Below are 18,648 nucleotides of genomic sequence, written 5' to 3' on the forward strand. Positions count from 1 at the left end.
CATAAAAGCTTAAATTTCAGTATTTTCCTCACACAGAGCTCTTATTTGGTACTATTTCTTATTCATATTGCATTTGCTTGTGTTTTTGAATGTGTGTTTGCTGTGCAGCAGTTTGGATGAGACACACAGCTGAAGTACAGCAGGTGTGAGACGACTCCAGACATTTACAAACTGACAGACGTGCCTGTAATGCAAGATCCACCTGTGTGGAAGGAGAGAGAGAGAGAGAGAGAGAGAGTATTTATACACTTAATTTATTACCTTCATTAACTTTGATGAGATGGGAAGCAGTTTATGGTTGAGCTACACTGGCCACACATCATGCAAACATGTGTATTTGTGTGCATGTGTGTGAGAGTGTGTGTATCTATCAAGGCTTGTTGCCAGGTTACAGCCATGTGTTGAAACTGCCATAAGCAACAGCAATATTGCACCATTGGGAAGTGAACCGGAGAGAAATGGAGTGAGAATCATTAACAAAATACAGTTCTAAAAACAAGGAAACTTTTGGGGTGAGTCAGCACGTCATTTAGGAGAAATGTGATCTTTTGACAGAGTAAAACCATCTCAAACATCAAAAAAAGTACACATCTAGATGACATGCACTTAGAACCGCCTAATACAAGAAGAGGTTTGACTGACGTGAGACAACCCACTCAGTTTGCTTTTTATGTGACTTTTAGGTGCAGGTGAAACTGAAATCAACATTACAACAATAACAGATAAATGTGCAACATAGTGACAGCTCAAGAAAGAGAGCAACAGTTTCTGTGAAGGTTGAAGAGATAGAAGAGGAGAAACTACTGGAAAATGTGTGCACTGCAAAAAAAAAAAAAAAAAAATCATTTTTCTAATCAATTTTTTTTCTTGTTTTCCAGTAAACATCTTAACATCCTTCAAGCAAGATGGTCAAAAAAAATCTTCTTGTTGTCTTGCAAAAAGCTTTATAATTTTGTACAAACCCAATTCCAAAAAAGTTGGGACACTGTACAAATTGTGAATAAAAACAGAATGCAATGATGTGGAAGTTTCAAATTTCAATATTTTATTCAGAATACAACATAGATGACATATCAAATGTTTAAACTGAGAAAATGTATAATTTTAAGGGAAAAATAAGTTGATTTTAAATTTCGTGGCATCCCCTCTTCTTTTTATAACAGTCTGCAAACGTCTGGGGACTGAGGAGACAAGTTGCTCAAGTTTAGGAATAGGAATGTTGTCCCATTCTTGTCTAATACAGGCTTCTAGTTGCTCAACTGTCTTAGGTCTTCTTTGTCGCATCTTCCTCTTTATGACATGGTATTTTTCGCCACAGCATTGGGGGAATTGGTGATCCTCTGCCCATCTTGACTTCTGAGAGACACTGCCACTCTGAGAGGCTCTTTTTATACCCAATCATGTTGCCAATTGACCTAATAAGTTGCAAATTGGTCCTCCAGCTGTTCCTTATATGTACATTTAACTTTTCCAGCCTCTTATTGCTACCTGTCCCAACTTTTTTGGAATGTGTAGCTCTCATGAAATCCAAAATGAGCCAATATTTGGCATGACATTTCAATTAAATTCTGTCATTTATTACTCACCCTCATGCCGTTCCACACCCGTAAGACCTTCGTTAATCTTCGGAACACAAATTAAGATGTTTTAGTTGAAATCCGATGGCTCAGTGAGGTCTTCATAGGGAGCAATGGTCATTTCCTCTCTCAAGATCCATAAAGGTACTAAAAACATATTTAAATCGGTTCATGTGAGTACAGTGGTTCAATATTAATATTATAAAGCGACGAGAATATTTTTGGAGTGCCAAAAAAAACAAAATAACGACTTATTTAGTGATGGCCGATTTCAAAACTCTGCTTCAGAAAGCTTTGGAGCATAATGAATCAGTGTATCGAATCTACTGTTCGGAGTGCCGAAGTCACGTGATTTCAGCCGTTGGCAGTTGGACACACGATCTGAATCATGATTCGATAGACTGATTCATTTGTGCTCCGATGCTTCCTGAAGCAGTGTTTTGAAATCGGCCATCACTAAATAAGTCATTATTTTGTTTTTTCGGCGCACCAAAAATATTCTCGTCGCTTTATAATATTAATATTGAACCGCTGTACTCACATGAACCGGTTTAAATATGTTTTTAGTACCTTTATGGATCTTGAGAGAGGAAGTGTCATTGCTCCCTATGGAGGCCTCACGGAGCCATTGGATTTCAACTAAAATATCTAAATTTGTGTTCTGAAGATTAACGAAGGTCTTACGGGTGTGGAACGGCATGAGGGTGAGTAATAAATGACATTATTTTCATTTTCGGGTGAACTAACCCTTTAAGTTGTTTTAAACCCCAAATGTTTTACTTATAATATTCTTCATTAAAAATTATTCAACGTTACAAATTACAAATTAGTTTCAATGTATCTAGATACTTTTTGATAGTAACTTGTAGTGTAGCTAACTACATTTTCAGAAGGGTAGCTTTAATGTAACTTAACTACTTACTTGTATCTTTTTCAGAGTAGCTTGCCCAACACTTCCAATTTGATTAAATTAACAATTTTTGTATTTATATATTTTACAATGTTTAAATACATTCATAATTAGTGCTGTCAAAATTAATTCATTAATGCATGCTATAAATTTTTTCAGTTTACATATTTAAAAATGGTTAACGCAATTAACGCAGCATCCGTTTTTTCCCATCCGCACAGAAAGCTGCTTCAAACAGTGTGCCGGCCACATTGAGTTCTCTTTCACGCTTGAACTGACAAATCATACAAAATGATGCCAAAATGCCCATTTTGTCGAGTATCATCTTAAGAACAGTCTTAAATGAATCAAATAAAGTCTTAAATGAACATAAAGAGTTGTGAGAAAATAGGATGCAGATCCGTGTCATGTGCGGCAGGTCTTAAAGTGACAGCAGCCTAATAAACCTGCTACAGTCTGACATTAATGTTAATCAAAGAACAAAAGACAAAGAAAATCACTCACTGCTATTAACTGAATAACTTTTGTAGCTTTAATACAAAATAGTATATATTTTAATCTAAATTATGCAGTAAAGACTGTGAAGTGTTTGAGAACTGCTTTGATTCTGGATATTTCCTAGCTGTTAGATCAAATATTTAAAATGTACTGTCTTTTTGTTGTGATCAAATGTGAGATTATTCCAATATAAAAATTTGTTAAAACATTAATGTTAGGTGCGATTAATTATGATTAATTGTGATTAGTTTTTTTTTTTTAATTGATTGACAGCACTATTCATAATACATCAGTGCAGAAAATGTGAAAAAAGTATATTTCAGGTCTAATATTAAGTACAGATCAAACAAAAAGAGCTCATGTGACTCCCTGACATTGTATAAAACCAGACAATCAAATTGGCATTTTTGCATCAGGTGGTCTGTGACTGAAACTATGCAAGACCCTTCTGTTGCACATATTATGTTTGACACCTTTAAGCAACTACATCCCCTTTCCAGAATGTTCTTGCTCATAAAAACAGTGCGGGGTGGCGAATATGCTGGCGTAGAAGTTTTAGCACAAAAAAGTATAATCGTGCCTTCAAAAGGCAAACAAATAATGCAATCCAATTTCTCTCTTGTTTGAGACTGTGATGAAATCAGCCAGTCTTTTTTTCCCTTAAATCTACCAAAGGTATTGTGCAAACACCTTGAAATATGCATCCCTGAATGTGTTAGCTCTTTTCCGTCTCCCATCTGGTCGCTAACGCTGCAATATTAAAATGCTAATGGGGCCGCCGGACAGACGCTGAGAAAGTTGATTCCATCTTTCACGGAGACTGAGAGAGACGTACTAACTCTTTCGGTCAAGAACGCCGAATGATTGGCTCTATTTAAAAGCCAAAGGTGATGCGAAGACAAAAGGAACTGATTTTAAAGTCAAGTTCTGGCCTGTATCTCATCGATTAGCTCAGATGGTGTGACTCGAGCCGCTGTAGAGTTTAGGGAGGGAGAGCGTGGAGGTAGATTGATAGAGAAGGTAAGTAAGTGGCAGCAGGGGAAATTTATTGACAGTTTAACATTGACAAAGCTTCAAAAATGGCTCAAGCTGCTGCTGCTGCCGCTGCCACATTTCTCTCTGTCTGAGAACCCGCACCATCCTTTCCCTTCATGTAGATGTGCTTTTACTCAACCCCAATTATAAACTAGATCATTTTTGGGAGAAAAATTATAAGTTGGTAACTGACTCAGTTTCTCCAACTCTCTCACTTTCTAACACAACATGTACAACACTCCTGGCTGTTTCTGTTGTTCGTTTAGCTACATGTATCAGCTGTGTCCTTTGAGTGTATCTATGCGCTACAGTTTGATTAGTCATTCAAAGCCGCTGAATTTCTGCCCCTAAAGCTCCGCGTATCCCCTTCACACCCACGACTCGTGCTTATAGCAGCTGAGCTTTAAACAACACCTATTACTCTTACGCTGTCAATTAGGATAATTTATGGCCGTAATTCTGAGCCGGCATGAATTGCGGTGTTTTGATGTTGGTAAATACTTAGAAGTTAATTGGGGGCATCTGCTCCGGGGAGTTCGGGCGAAGAATGGGAGACTGTTGTGTTTTCACGCGTGCTTGCCAATTAACGACTCCCACCTCCATGCCAATGAACGCAAAACATCTCACAGACCCGACGTTTAGCGAGTTTGCTCCTCCACCGTGGCTGAGATTCTCTGGGGTGTGTGTGTTTAGATGGAGTTGTAATTGAATGGGTTAATTTCACTTCCTCTATGGATGCTGCATATGGGTGTTTCTTTAACTATATGCACTTTTTGCCCTGTGGACTTCTGTTAAGCACACTTTCATACAAAAGTTTTTATTTGATAACTAATTTAATTTGTCTGCACCCAGTATCTGTCAATTTGCATACATGTCATGCATCACAGATGAATTCCAACCTGATCTCTCGAGAAAACATAACTATTCCCTTATGAAAATTAACCATGTTTTTTTTCATATAATAAAGTGTAATAACCATGTTTTTTGGCAGATTGATTACCATTTGTACAACCACAGTTTTACATGATTAAACTGTGGTTAGTATTGCAAAACCATGCACTGTAAAAAAGAATTGTTGGTTTAACTTAAAAAGTTACCTTGTTGCCTTAAAATTCTGAGTTCATTGAAATTAAAAATTTGAGTTAAAGGGTTAGTTCACCCAAAAATTACTCACCTTCATGTCTTTCTACACCCGTAAGACCTTCGTTCATCTTCAGAACACAAATTAAGATATTTTTGATAAAATCTGATGGCTCAGTGAGGCCTCCATTGACAGCAAGATAACACTTTCAGATGCCCAGAAAGCTACTAAAGACATATTTAAAACAGTTCATGTGACTAAAATGGTTCAACCTTAATGTTACGAGTGACGAGAATACTTTTTGTGAGCCAAAAAAACTAAATAATGATAACAATAGTGATGGGTGATTACAAAACACTGCTTCATGAAGCTTCGAATCATGTGACTTTGGCAGTTTGATTCATGCTCTGAACCGCTGATTCGAAACAAAAGATTCGTAAAGCTTCGAAGTTTCATGAAGCAGTGTTTTGAAATCAGCCATTACTAGATATTGTTGAATAAAGTTGCTTTTTTTTTTTTTTTTTTTTTTTTTTGGTGCACAAAAAGTATTCTCGTCGCTTCATAACATTAAGGTTAAACCACTGTAGTCACATGAACTGTTTTAAATATGTCTTTGGTAGCTTTCTGGGCATCTGAAAGTGTTAATTATCTTGCTGTCAATGGAGGCCTCACTGAGCTATCTGATTTTATCAAAAATATCTTAATTTGTCTTTCGAAGATGAACGAAGGTCTTACAGGTGTAGAACGACATGAAAGTGAGTAATTAATGACAGAATTTTCATTTTTGGGTGAACTAACCCTTTAATACAATGAAGGCGATTGGTTTAATCCACAGAAACTCAAGATATGTTATCTGAGCCACATTAATTATTCAAGTTGATTTGACAAAAAGAAAAAATGTTGTGATAACAAATCATGAAAATAATTTTTTACAGTGTGGTTAATCTGTGTTTACCATGGTTTAACTTTATTAACCATGGTTTTTTGGTTTTATTTATAATGAAACCATGGTTAATTTTCATAAGGGTTTTATGTGGCCGCAATTTTGAATCGTAAGCTATGATTCATAAGGAAACATATGATTTTTAGAGAAAAGGTCCACCCCTAAACCTAACCGCCAGTTGGGCGTAAGCAGATTGTACGAATTCATACTAACATACTACGAATTCGCCAAAACATAAAATAGTTACAAATTGCCATGAAAGTGTTTGTTACGGAAGAGGATTAGTGTCACGGTTGCAAACACGGAGACAAGAGACAGATCCAAATGCAGGTAAGTTTTAATGGGTAATCCACAATCGAGAGTCCAAAAACAGGCAAGGGTCAAAATCCAGAAAAGCAGTCCACACAAAACGAGCAAAAACAGGGAACAAGAAACACACACGAAAACCAGGAATGTGAACTGAAAACTCCATGACTAGAACAGAACCCAACAGGGTATAAATAGACAGACACTGATAACATAATACAAGACAGCTGTGTGTAATGAAGTGATCATGAGATAATGAGTCCGGCAGTGCGTTATGGGTAATGAAGTCCAAGGGGTGAAAACAAGAGTCCAGGATGGAGTGCCCTCTAGTGGCTGATAGGGCACTCACACTAGTGATCGTGACATTACCCCCCCTCAAAGGAGCGGCTACCAGACGCTCCTTCAGACAAAAAACAAAAAACAAAAACAAAAAAACTCAGGAGGGAGGTGGACAGGAGGAGGCTCAGGGGGAGGGATGGCGGGCCAGGTCCAGAGTCTCCCACAGAAGGCCAGGGGGGAGCCGGGGGAACAGTCCATGGAGACTCAAGTGGGGTCAGGGTTCTGGCTAGTTGCCAAGGTGGTGCTGGAGGAACTGACCAGTCGGGTGTCAACAGGCCTGGGGTCCTGGCCGACAGCCAGGGTGGCGCTGGGGGACTGACCAGGCAGGTGCCAGCAGGCCTGGGGTCCTGGCCGACTGCCAGGGTGGCGCTGGGGGAACTGACCAGGCAGATTTCGATGGTTCAAATGGCCTGGGCAGTGGCAGCAGGGCAGAAGGCTTGGATGGCGGCGGCAGCAGGGCTGGCCAAGGGTGCTTCACGGCCATATCAGGGAGAGCGGACAGCTCGGTGATGGCAGCGGGCTCAGGCTGGGGCTGCTCTGGGACGGCAGCGTGCTCAGGCTGTGACTGCTCTGGGACGGCAGCGTGCTCAGGCTGTGACTGCTCTGGGACGGCAGCGGGCTCAGGCTGTGACTGCTCTGGGACGGCAGCGGGCTCAGGCTGGGGCTGCTCTGGGACGGCAGCGGGCTCAGGCTGGGGCTGCTCTGGGTCGGCAGCGGGCTCAGGCTGGGGCTGCTCTGGGTCGGCAGCGGGCTCAGGCTGGGGCTGCTCTGGGACGGCAGCGGGCTCAGGCTGGGACTGCTCTGGGACGGCAGCGGGCTCAGGCTGGGACTGCTCTGGGACGGCAGCGGGCTCAGGCTGGGACTGCTCTGGGACGGCAGCGGGCTCAGGCTGGGACTGCTCTGGGACGGCAGCGGGCTCAGGCTGGGACTGCTCTGGGACGGCAGCGGGCTCAGGCTGGGACTGCTCTGGGACGGCAGCGGGCTCAGGCTGGGACTGCTCTGGGACGGCAGCGGGCTCAGGCTGGGACTGCTCTGGGATTGCAGTGGGCTCAGGCTGTGACTGCTCTGGGACGGCAGCATACTCAGGCTGGGTCTGCTCTGGGACGGCAGCGGGCTCAGGCTGGGACTGCTCTGGGATTGCAGCGGGCTCAGGCTGTGACTGCTCTGGGACGGCAGCATACTCAGGCTGGGTCTGCTCTGGGACGGCAGCATGCTCAGGCTGTGACTGCTCTGGGACGGCAGAGGGCTCGGGCTGGCAGACTGGACTATAGTCGACAGTCCCTGAATACATCCTCCAGGCACGTAGGACAATCAAGGAGTAGAAGGTAAAAACAGCCTTCTGGGCCATGGCAGGACTGACCGAAGAAGCGTGCAATGCTGGAGTGGACTCACTGGCTGGAGCGGGCTCTGGAGTGGACTCACTGGCTGGAGCGGGCTCTGGAGTGGACTCACTGGCTGGAGCGGACTCACTGGCTGGAGCGGACTCACTGGCTGGAGCGGACTCACTGGCTGGAGCGGACTCACTGGCTGGAGCAGGCTCTGGAGTGGAGTCACTGACTGGAGTGGACTCACTGGCTGGAGCGGACTCTGGAGTGGACTCACTGGCTGGAGCGGGCTCTGGAGTGGACTCACTGGCTGGAGTGGACTCACTGGCTGGAGCGGACTCACTGGCTGGAGCGGACTCACTGGCTGGAGCGGACTCACTGGCTGGAGCGGACTCACTGGCTGGAGCGGACTCTGGAGTGGATTCACTGACTGGAGTGGACTCACTGACTGGAGCGGACTCACTGGCTGGAGTGGACTCACTGGCTGGAGTGGACTCACTGGCTGGAGCGGACTCACTGGCTGGAGCGGACTCACTGGCTGGAGCGGACTCTGGAGTGGATTCACTGGCTGGAGCGAGCTCTGGAGAGGCCTCCGGGTCTTGGTGAATGGAAGCCTTCCTCCTCCTCTTCCTCCTTTTAGATGTGGGAAGCAGAGACTCAGTGCCCACCTCCCTTGTGGCCTCTGGAGCGGAGTCACGTGCTGGAGCAGGCTCAAGGACTGGAGCGGGCTCTGGAGTGGACTCCAAACCTTGAAGGATGAAGGAAGCCTTCTTCCTTCTCCTCCTCCTCCTCCTTTTACCGGGGTGAAGCAGAGGTTCAGTGCCCATCTCCTCTGTGGCAACTGGAAAGTCTCTACGGTAGGGTACAGGGTGACCAGGTATAGCCCACTGGCTTCTAAATCCAAGATATTTAATGAAGCTCCAGAAATCCAGGATCTGAAGACCCTCCAACTCCCAATGAGGCAGAGGGTCATCCAGGCATCTATTAAAAATTTCCTTCAGAGCGATATCACTATATCCCAGCCCTACTGCCAGGGTCCAAAACAATTGTGCCAAACCACCCACCTCTCTGCCCTGTTGCCTCAGGGTGGTTAGGTTCTCCAGGCGAGCCATCCGTTCCTCCACAGTGGTTGGAGGAGTGATAAAGATTCCCATCCTGCTGGATCCTTAGGTGATGGAGTTTTCTGTCACGGTTGCAAACACGGAGACAAGAGACAGATCCAAATGCAGGTAAGTTTTAATGGGTAATCCACAATCGAGAGTCCAAAAACAGGCAAGGGTCAAAATCCAGAAAAGCAGTCCACACAAAACGAGCAAAAACAGGGAACAAGAAACACACACGAAAACCAGGAATGTGAACTGAAAACTCCATGACTAGAACAGAACCCAACAGGGTATAAATAGACAGACACTGATAACATAATACAAGACAGCTGTGTGTAATGAAGTGATCATGAGATAATGAGTCCGGCAGTGCGTTATGGGTAATGAAGTCCAAGGGGTGAAAACAAGAGTCCAGGATGGAGTGCCCTCTAGTGGCTGATAGGGCACTCACACTAGTGATCGTGACAATTAGGGCCAAGCAATAATAAAAAAATAAAACCATCTCGAGATTAAAGTTGTTAAATTTCAAGAAAAAACTCGTTAAATTACGAGAAAAATGTTGAGATAAAATGTTGAGAATAAAGTCATTAAATTACGAGAAAAAAGTTGTTAAATTACGAGAACAAATTCGTTAAATTATGAGAAAAATGTCGTTAAATTTCGAGAAAAAAGTCGAGATAAAATGTTGAGAATAAACTCATTAAATTACGAGAAAAAACTCGTTAAATTTCGAGAAAAAAGTCGAGATAAAATGTTGAGAATAAACTCATTAAATTACGAGAAAAAACTCGTTAAATTACGAGAACAAATTTGTTAAATTATGAGAAAAATGTCGTTAAATTTCGAGAAAAAAGTGGAGATAAAATGTTGAGAATAAACTCATTAAATTATGAGAAAAAAGTCGTTAAATTACGAGAACAAATTCATTAAATTACAAATTTGTTCTCATAATTTAACGACTTTTTTCTCCTAATTTAATGACTTTATTCTCATAATTTAATGAGTTTATTCTCAACATTTTATCTCCACTTTTTTCTCGAAATTTAATGAGTTTTTTCTCATAATTTAATGACTTTATTCTCAACATTTTATCTCAACTTTTTTCTCGAAATTTAACGACATTTTTCTCATAATTTAACGAATTTGTTCTCGTAATTTAACGACTTTTTTCTCGTAATTTAATGACTTTATTCTCAACATTTTATCTCCACTTTTTTCTCGAAATTTAACGTCATTTTTCTCATAATTTAACGAATTTGTTCTCGTAATTTAACGACTTTTTTCTCGTAATTTAATGACTTTATTCTCAACATTTTATCTCGACTTTTTTTCTCGAAATTTAATGACTTTTTTCTCATAATTTAATGACTTTATTCTCAACATTTTATCTCGACTTTTTTTCTCGAAATTTAATGACTTTTTTCTCATAATTTAATGACTTTATTCTCAACATTTTATCTCGACTTTTTTTCTCGAAATTTAATGACTTTTTTCTCATAATTTAATGACTTTATTCTCAACATTTTATCTCGACTTTTTTTCTCGAAATTTAATGACTTTATTCTCAACATTTTATCTCGACTTTTTTTCTCGAAATTTAATGACTTTTTTCTCGTAATTTAATGACTTTATTCTCAACATTTTATCTCGACATTTTTCTCAAAATTTAACGAGTGTTTTCTCGTAATTTAACGAGTTTATTCTCAACATTTTATTTCGACTTTTTTCTCGAAATTTAACAGGTTTTTTCTTGAAATTTAACAACTTTAATCTTGAGGTGGATTTATTTTTTTATTATTGCTTAGCCCTAATCCTCTTCCGTAGTTTGTTCAGAACCAACAAATGTCATTTCCATTACTTCTCAGATCATCACTGATTTTTGTAATAATTCCATTCATTCCATAATTTCATAGCTGGCATTTTATGATTGGCTCAGATTATACATTTTGTAAATATGGACAATTAAATACTATATTTTTATGCTGCGTTCACACCATGTTGTAATTACAATCATTTTGAGATAACAACTGTTCACATCCTCGGACTGGGAATTATGCGTTTCTGTGGCAACACTATCAACGGCCAAATTAATCTGCAGCAGTCAGGTGGCACAAGCAGGAGCTCAAGGACGTGAACTCTTTTTACAAGTTGGAATCTTGTAATTGTGGTAATTATGACAAGGTGTGAGCGCACCTTTACGTTTTTATGTAATTTCACAAAATTATGGCTTGATTGCCATGGCCACCGATTTGTCATGACAGCGGACGTACTACAGTTTGCCACGTTGTCATGATCGCGTGACCTACTACCATCAGTTGCATCACTTTATTGCCATTCATAAATCCTCTCCTGTGGCCTCATAGGATAGTAAAGTCATCATATGCACACTTCAGAATCTCGCCAGAAGTAGTAGGTCGTCTGGGTACTTTTTGCGTTCTCTTTTATGAGTACTGTGAATTCAGGCATACTTCTGTCACATAGTAGAGAAGTATTCAATTTCGGATGCAGCCTTGGTAGAAGTAGTAGGTCATCCGGGGACTTTTCATCTACTGTTTTTCGAATACTATGAATTTGGACATGCTACTCTTTTGGTGTACTGTTTTTTACATACTTTATAATAGGGAAGTATTCAATTTCAGACGCACTGCAAGTATCTTGTTTCATGCCATGAAACATAAATGTTCACTCTATGTTTAGATATGCATTGCATTAGATATGCATAGATAATGCATTTTATGATGATTTTTTTTTATAGTTTAAAGTTAACAAATCTGGGTTTGGGAGGAAAAATCTCCAGTATGTGTATCTGTGTATATGTGAGAGTACCATTTCAAAATACATTTGGTTACCGTGGTTTACCATGTTTTATTCAAGACATGTTTCCTAAATCTTCTCCATAGACCCAATGAAAAAAATGTTCAGACTTTCTTTTGAGCAGAAACTTGGTTCTGTTGCTGTTCTCCTTTTGTGTCAGTTTCAACTCGCTTTTGTCTTCACTTCTTTCTTCCCTCATTAAATGCAGTCTTTCATCTCATCAGCTCTTTCTTTTTCTCTCTTTAGAACCCTGACATTGTGCTGGTCCACTACCTGAACGTGCCCGCCATAGAGGATTGTGGGAAACCGTGTGGGCCCATACTGTGCTCCATCAACACGGATAAGAAAGAGTGGGCCAAATGGACCAAGGAAGAGCTCATCGGGCAGCTCAAACCCATGTGTGAGTGTTAAACTACATTTCTAGACTGTTATTAGTATGAATATAGTATAATATGTCTAGTAGAGGGGGAAAAAAATGTATTTATTTAATAGCTATATATTCAAGGTTATATCAGAGAAGATTCATCTGTTTCTACTGTGGTATTTGAGCACTTAAGTCACACTTGCAATATCTGAATGTCATTCCATTAGATAACAAAATATCAAAACAAGTGGCATTTGCTTTCATATTTTGTTTGGCATTCCGACATTTTAAAGTGTCCAAATGCGTTTTAGTTCTCAGAGGGGTGCATCTGTATTACAGATGCATGTCAGGAAAAGATCCAAATCATTTCGACACCCATCCTCTGTGTTCTTGTGCTTTTAACTTCACAAAACCAGTTGAGTTTAAGACGGCGTTTGTGTTCACACATTGCCACACTCTCTGTAAATTCACAGCAGTTATTTCACTGTAATGTTAGAGTGACTTTTAAATCTGAACACACATCAATGAGTCATTAACTTCATGATGTGGTAGTGCAGCGCTGAAAGGGCAGGAGAACGCTTCTCACATCATCATCATCTCTTTGAATGACCTTCGGAGAGTGGAGCTCAATGACGGTGCGGCACTGCCACCTACTGGTGACAGGTGGAAATCACAGGGAATTTTAGCTGGGAACTCAAAGATCTGAGGTGGCCGACTGACTGCTCTTACCAGTCATGTATTTTGAATGATGCCAGCTGTTCAGATAAAATGTGGCCTTGATGTGGCCTATATATGTACTGGGGCATAAAAAGGGCATTTTGGTTAGATATGTGTGATTCAGGTGATTCAAGTATCCTAAAATGTTAGCAGAAGAATGTCAATATAATTTATATATTGCAAAAAGAAAATTAAGCTTATTTTATTTACCCGGCTTTCTCTTTACTGTAATGTGACTGGATGTTTGAGTTTCCATGTAATTCTGATTATTCTCAATGATTTTAATTCAATTCTTAATTATTTTTTTGAAATATATTTTAAGTCACCCATAAATCAAATTCAGTACTACAATATAAATAATACCAATATTATAAACTTATTTGTTTGTTTGTTTTAATAACAGATAACAGAATGAGAATTTAAGTGTGAAATGTGCTTAATTGTCATTAAAATAATGTCACAATGCATTATATATATATATATATATATATATATATATATATATATATATATATATATATATATACATAATATACATAGTACACCTATTTATATGTAAACACAATTTTTATATATATTTATATTTATATATTTATATTCATATATACTGTATATGTACTGTACTGTGTATATTATGTATATATATATATATATATATATATATACATGTATGTATTTAAGAAATATTTACGTTTGCGTGTGTAATTTATATTATATATATATATATATATATATATATATATATATATATATATATATATATATATATATATAAATATAATATATTTGTTAAAAATATACATATATGTGTGTGTATTTATATATACATAATAAATATACACAGTACACACACATATATTACGTAAACAAATTTTTATTTTGGATGTGATTAATCGTGATTAATTGTTAGCATTCTAAAAAAATGACTGTATAAATACTAAACAAATTTACACAGTCAAATACCATTTTCCACTGTAACAGTGATGCATTCTGGGTAATATTTGTCATTTTAAGAAAAGAGGCCTGTAGTTATTTTTTAGTGTACATACACACACACACACACACACACACACATATATATATATATATATATATATTATACATATATATATATATATATATATATATATATATATATATACATATATATATATATATATATATATATATATATATATATATATATATATATATATATATATACACATACACACACACATATCATGCATATGTAAGCAACTGTGTTCTCTCTCTCCCTCTCTCTGTCTCTGAGACAAACTGATTTGTATTGACTAAAATCATGAAGTTCTTCTCTGAGTGTCTCTAATTGGATTGTGTCAGATGACTGTGATGTTTATTTCTGGACTGAAAGATGAAAAATGATGCTCTCAGTAGATGAAGTGCACGGTTCCATGCTGTGTTTTCTATCAACATTAGAAGAAGCAAACAAGATGGCTTTAGTAACTGTCACTCTGCTCATATAGCTCTGTGATGCTTTCATCTCATTAAACCAGCACCCGGGGCCTCATTACTAAAACATACTGCACATGAAACAGCACAGATAGAGTAAAAAGGTATTTGACTGGTTCAGGCTTGTAACATAAACCATTCATTGATCGTCAATGTTTTAGCTGTAGTAGCTGAGAATGTCCAGCAGATGTCAGTGTTTCACTGTTTTGCTTTATCAGACTGGCCATGTTGGTTTGGGGTGATCTGAAATAGCACCTGATTATCTGCTGTCACTTCAAAATTGTCTCATAAGTTAAAAGGAAGTAAAGCATTATAGACGCATTATAGACAACATTTGCTTTACCATTTTTAAAAAACATGTTTTCAAAAGTTTGCATTTTCAGGGTCCCAAATCACAGCTGTTGTGTAAAACAATGGCCAAAATGCCAAAAAAAAAAAAAAAAAGGTATCATGTAAATGCTTACCTCCAGAATGTTTCGCCACATAGACTTTCATTGCAAGTGCATTACTGCAAACACAATTTTTGGTTGCCTGGACATTTCTGTAGGAAAAGGCAGATCGCATTCCATAAGCATTTGATGGATTCAGCCCATGATAAGTGACAGTGACAGCCCTGTAGACAGTGGTAGGGGAAGTTAGGCTGTCTCTCCCCTGCAGTTTCAGTAGGGAAGTGCTGGCGAGGTGCTGGTCTGTGTGGCTGTCTGGCTGACGTCTGTGTCTCCTCTCTCCTGGCAGTTCATGGCATCAAGTGGACTTGCAGCAATGGGAATAGCAGCACTGGCTTCTCAGCAGAGCAGCTCGTGCAGCAAATTCTGGACAGCCACCAGACCAAACCACCTCCCCGGACTCACAACTGCCTCTGCACGGGAAACCTGGGTAAGGGAACGGGCGTGAAATGACATCTCTGTAATATCTCAATAGGCAGTAATGAGATTCAACGAAGAGCCTGCTGCCTTTCAGATTTGTTTCCTGAAAAAAAAAGACCCTAGTAAAATGTCTCAACAATCCTATAATTCTGTAACCAAAAGTCAGATATCTCAATATGCACACTATCCCTGTTTCACAGACAAGGCTTAAGCTAGTCTTAGACTAAAATGCATTTTTGAGCTGTTTTAACTGACATATCTTGGAATAATCCAGTGCCATTTTTTTGTCTCAAGATGTACTCCAGTAATGTTTTTTTCTAGTGTACATTTATAAAAAGCTACTTAAATACCCTAATTGAACTGAGGCCTAATCCTGGTTTAGGCGAAGCCCTGTCTATAAAACCGGGCCTATGTGAAACATCTCTTCTTTACTATATTCTGTACTTTTCTCTTTCTATAAAGAGTCATGTGAGTTTTATTGACAGCCATTAAGCAACTTATCTAACAGTTTATAATTTTCTTTCAAAATAGAAATCTGCCAATGTATTATTTAAATTTGGACATTGCTGTAGATTACTGAGAGCCCTTTCCATCATAATTTCAGGTTCAGTATAGATTATGGCCAGTAGATGGCACTATTGAGTCAAGTAAAATTAAACTGAGTACAAACTTTCTCCACCAAAAATTACACACATTGCACAGTAATGTAATTTACATTAAACAAAAATATTCAAATATTATGAAATCAATGCATTCATTTTCTCTGAAATTATATTGATCGATAGATGAAATTTGTCAAGTGATTTTTTTTTTCTCCACCAAATATCACAAATCCTGTCAGTTATAGTTTAAAAGAGAAAATGATATACAACCACTTCTCTAACATTAGATTTTAATTGAATATTATTATTTCCGATTTAATATTTGTATATGTTATTTGTTTATTTATTTATTTACATTATGATTTTTTCTGATTTAACCATGTAATATTTATTTATATCTATTTTTTATGTGGTTTTGTTATGTATTTTAAGCAACACTCCATAGAATAAACATCAGCATTTAGCATTTCTGTGGTACAGTATACAGAGGTCCAGCTCTTTCCATGAATCATAAGCCAATAAAATAGATCAAAATGCATGGTTTTTTAGTGTATTTATAGTAACATTAATATTATAGCATAACTTAAAATGTGTCTTCTCTCTGTAGGTGCTGGGAGCAGCCTGCATCACAAATGCAACAGTGCCAAACACCGTATCATCTCCCCGAAAGTGGACCCTCGCACCGGAGGCGCCTACAGCAGCACCCACTCCGAGGTTCAGAACAACGATGTGTCCGAGGGAAAGACGGAGCACAGCCACGGCGGGAGTAAAAATGGCAGGGCGGGGGGCGATGGTGCTGGTGGAACAGGCGGCAGAGAGAAAAGGAACGGAAAGGTGCACAAGCCAGCGCTGCTCCACCAGAACAGCATGGAGGTGTCCTCAACCAACCAGGTGGAAGTGCCAGATACCACCCAGAGCTCACCTGTCTCCATTAGCAGTGGGCTTAACTCTGATCCCGATATGGCCGACAGTCCTGTAGTGACAGGAATGGGCCACGTAGCCTCCGTAATGAACAGCCTGTCTCAGTCCGCCACTGTATTCATGTCAGAGGTCTCTGGAGACCCTGTCTATAGCATGTCTCCTACTGTAGACCCCAACGCTCACCTCTTGGGTGCTGACACGGCCTCTAGCAGTCTAGTATTAGCAGTGACAGCCGACAGTCACAAGTTTGCCTTTGCTGGAGCGGTGGGAGTGGGTTTGGCGGATGCAGGGTCCACAGACGGACTTGCTATGCTGTCTTCAGCCAGCGTGTCTGAAGAACTGGTGCTGTCTAGTAACCTGGAAGCTGGGAATATCAAGCTGCCCGAGACCAACATGAACTTTGACCCCGACTGCTTCCTCAACAACCCCAAGCAAGGTCAGACCTATGGAGGAAATGGGCTGAAAACCGAGGAGAGCAACGGGAGCAGCTGCAGCAACGGAGGGCTGAGGTGTTCTCCACCACTCAGCGACAACGGTTACGGCTTTAACCCCTCTCTGGTGAAGAACATCAAGACGGAGGACACGTCATTTGAACAGCAGCTGGCTAAAGAGGGTGGCTATCAGGTTGGAGAAGTGGTGAGCGATGCCGTCGGTATCTCTGGTTCCTCAAGCAGCGGTTCTGGCCAAAACTCTCTGGCTCTGACGCCCACTGGTTCACTGCTGCCATCTGGAGGTGGACTCAGTCCCAGCACCACACTCGAGCAGATGGATTTCAGCGCCATTGATGCCAAGCAAGACTATCCGTCCAGTGTTATGTCAGCAGCAGGCTATGGACAAGCTATTTCCAGCTCTCACTTGGCCCACCAGGGTCACTCCCCCAGCTTCTTTCTGCAAGGTTCTCCACAGTCCCAGACCCACCAGAACAACTCTGGTTCGACCCAGAACTCCCACGACTCCAATGCCTACATGGGTCTGTCTGTCGTCAAGACAGACACGACAGGAACCAATGGACATCTCCATCACCATACCCACCCTAGCCAGCACACTGCCTCTAACTGCAACGGCGGCTCTCCAAATGAACAGAATGGACAGGCTGGGTCGCTCCAGCTTCTGCAGTACCAGAACCGCTTTCCAACCCCAGGCCAGGAGCATGAAGAAGTGGGTGGTTTGGAACAGCCAGCAGGAGCAGAACAAGGAGGAGGCGGCGTCCAAGAGAAGGACTCCGATTGTTTGATGAAACCAGGGGACCACTTGCAGCCTGGTGGAGGAGGAGAAACCGAGGGTGTAGGGGGCCCAGAGCACTACCTTCAGCAGCCAACAGAAGGTGGTGGAGTCGGGCAGGGATCTGGAGGAGCGAGCGCAAGACCAGAAAGTGGAACTCTGTGCAATGACACCGAGGGAAATGGAACCAACAACAGCCCCCATCAACAGCTCCAGCCACTCCTGCAAGGAGCCGGTTTGGTGCAGGGGCTTTTCAGCACCGTAGGGTCCCACCAGAGCCTGGGCAGCAGTGGAACCAATGGAGGAGGATCCATGGAGATCAACCTGGACCATTTTGATGTTTCCTTCGGGAATCAGTTCTCAGATCTCATCAATGACTTCATTTCGGTGGAGGGCGGAAGTGGTACGGCAGTAGTGCCGGGCGGCAGCGCTCTCTACGGTCATCAGCTGATGACCCATTCAGGAACAGAGGGGCAGGTCTCTTCTGGAACAGCTGCGCAACAAGGTGCAGACGAAGGAGCTCATGGGGCGAGAGGGTACAATTCTTCGGACCTCT

At 40.7% G+C, this 18,648-nt stretch overlaps 1 protein-coding gene across 13 annotated transcripts in view; it reads left to right on the forward strand.

Annotated features, from left to right (window-relative positions):
• camta1b (calmodulin binding transcription activator 1b) overlaps window positions 1-18,648 on the forward strand; it is a 324,903-nt gene that overhangs the window by 287,181 nt on the left and 19,074 nt on the right. For 11 of the 13 annotated variants that reach the window (XM_048172651.1, XM_048172653.1, XM_048172641.1 and 8 more), the window contains 3 exons: window positions 12,178-12,331; window positions 15,218-15,358; window positions 16,558-18,648. The exon at window positions 16,558-18,648 is cut by the window's right edge and continues 191 nt beyond it. In XM_048172651.1, the coding sequence (XP_048028608.1) occupies window positions 12,178-12,331; window positions 15,218-15,358; window positions 16,558-18,648 (2,386 nt within the window). The remainder of the gene's footprint in view (window positions 1-12,177; window positions 12,332-15,217; window positions 15,359-16,557) is intronic. The other 2 variants (XM_048172648.1, XM_048172654.1) reach the window with 1 other exon arrangement.

The sequence above is a fragment of the Megalobrama amblycephala genome, linkage group LG21, assembly GCF_018812025.1.
Source record: "Megalobrama amblycephala isolate DHTTF-2021 linkage group LG21, ASM1881202v1, whole genome shotgun sequence".
Lineage (NCBI taxonomy): Eukaryota > Metazoa > Chordata > Actinopteri > Cypriniformes > Xenocyprididae > Megalobrama > Megalobrama amblycephala.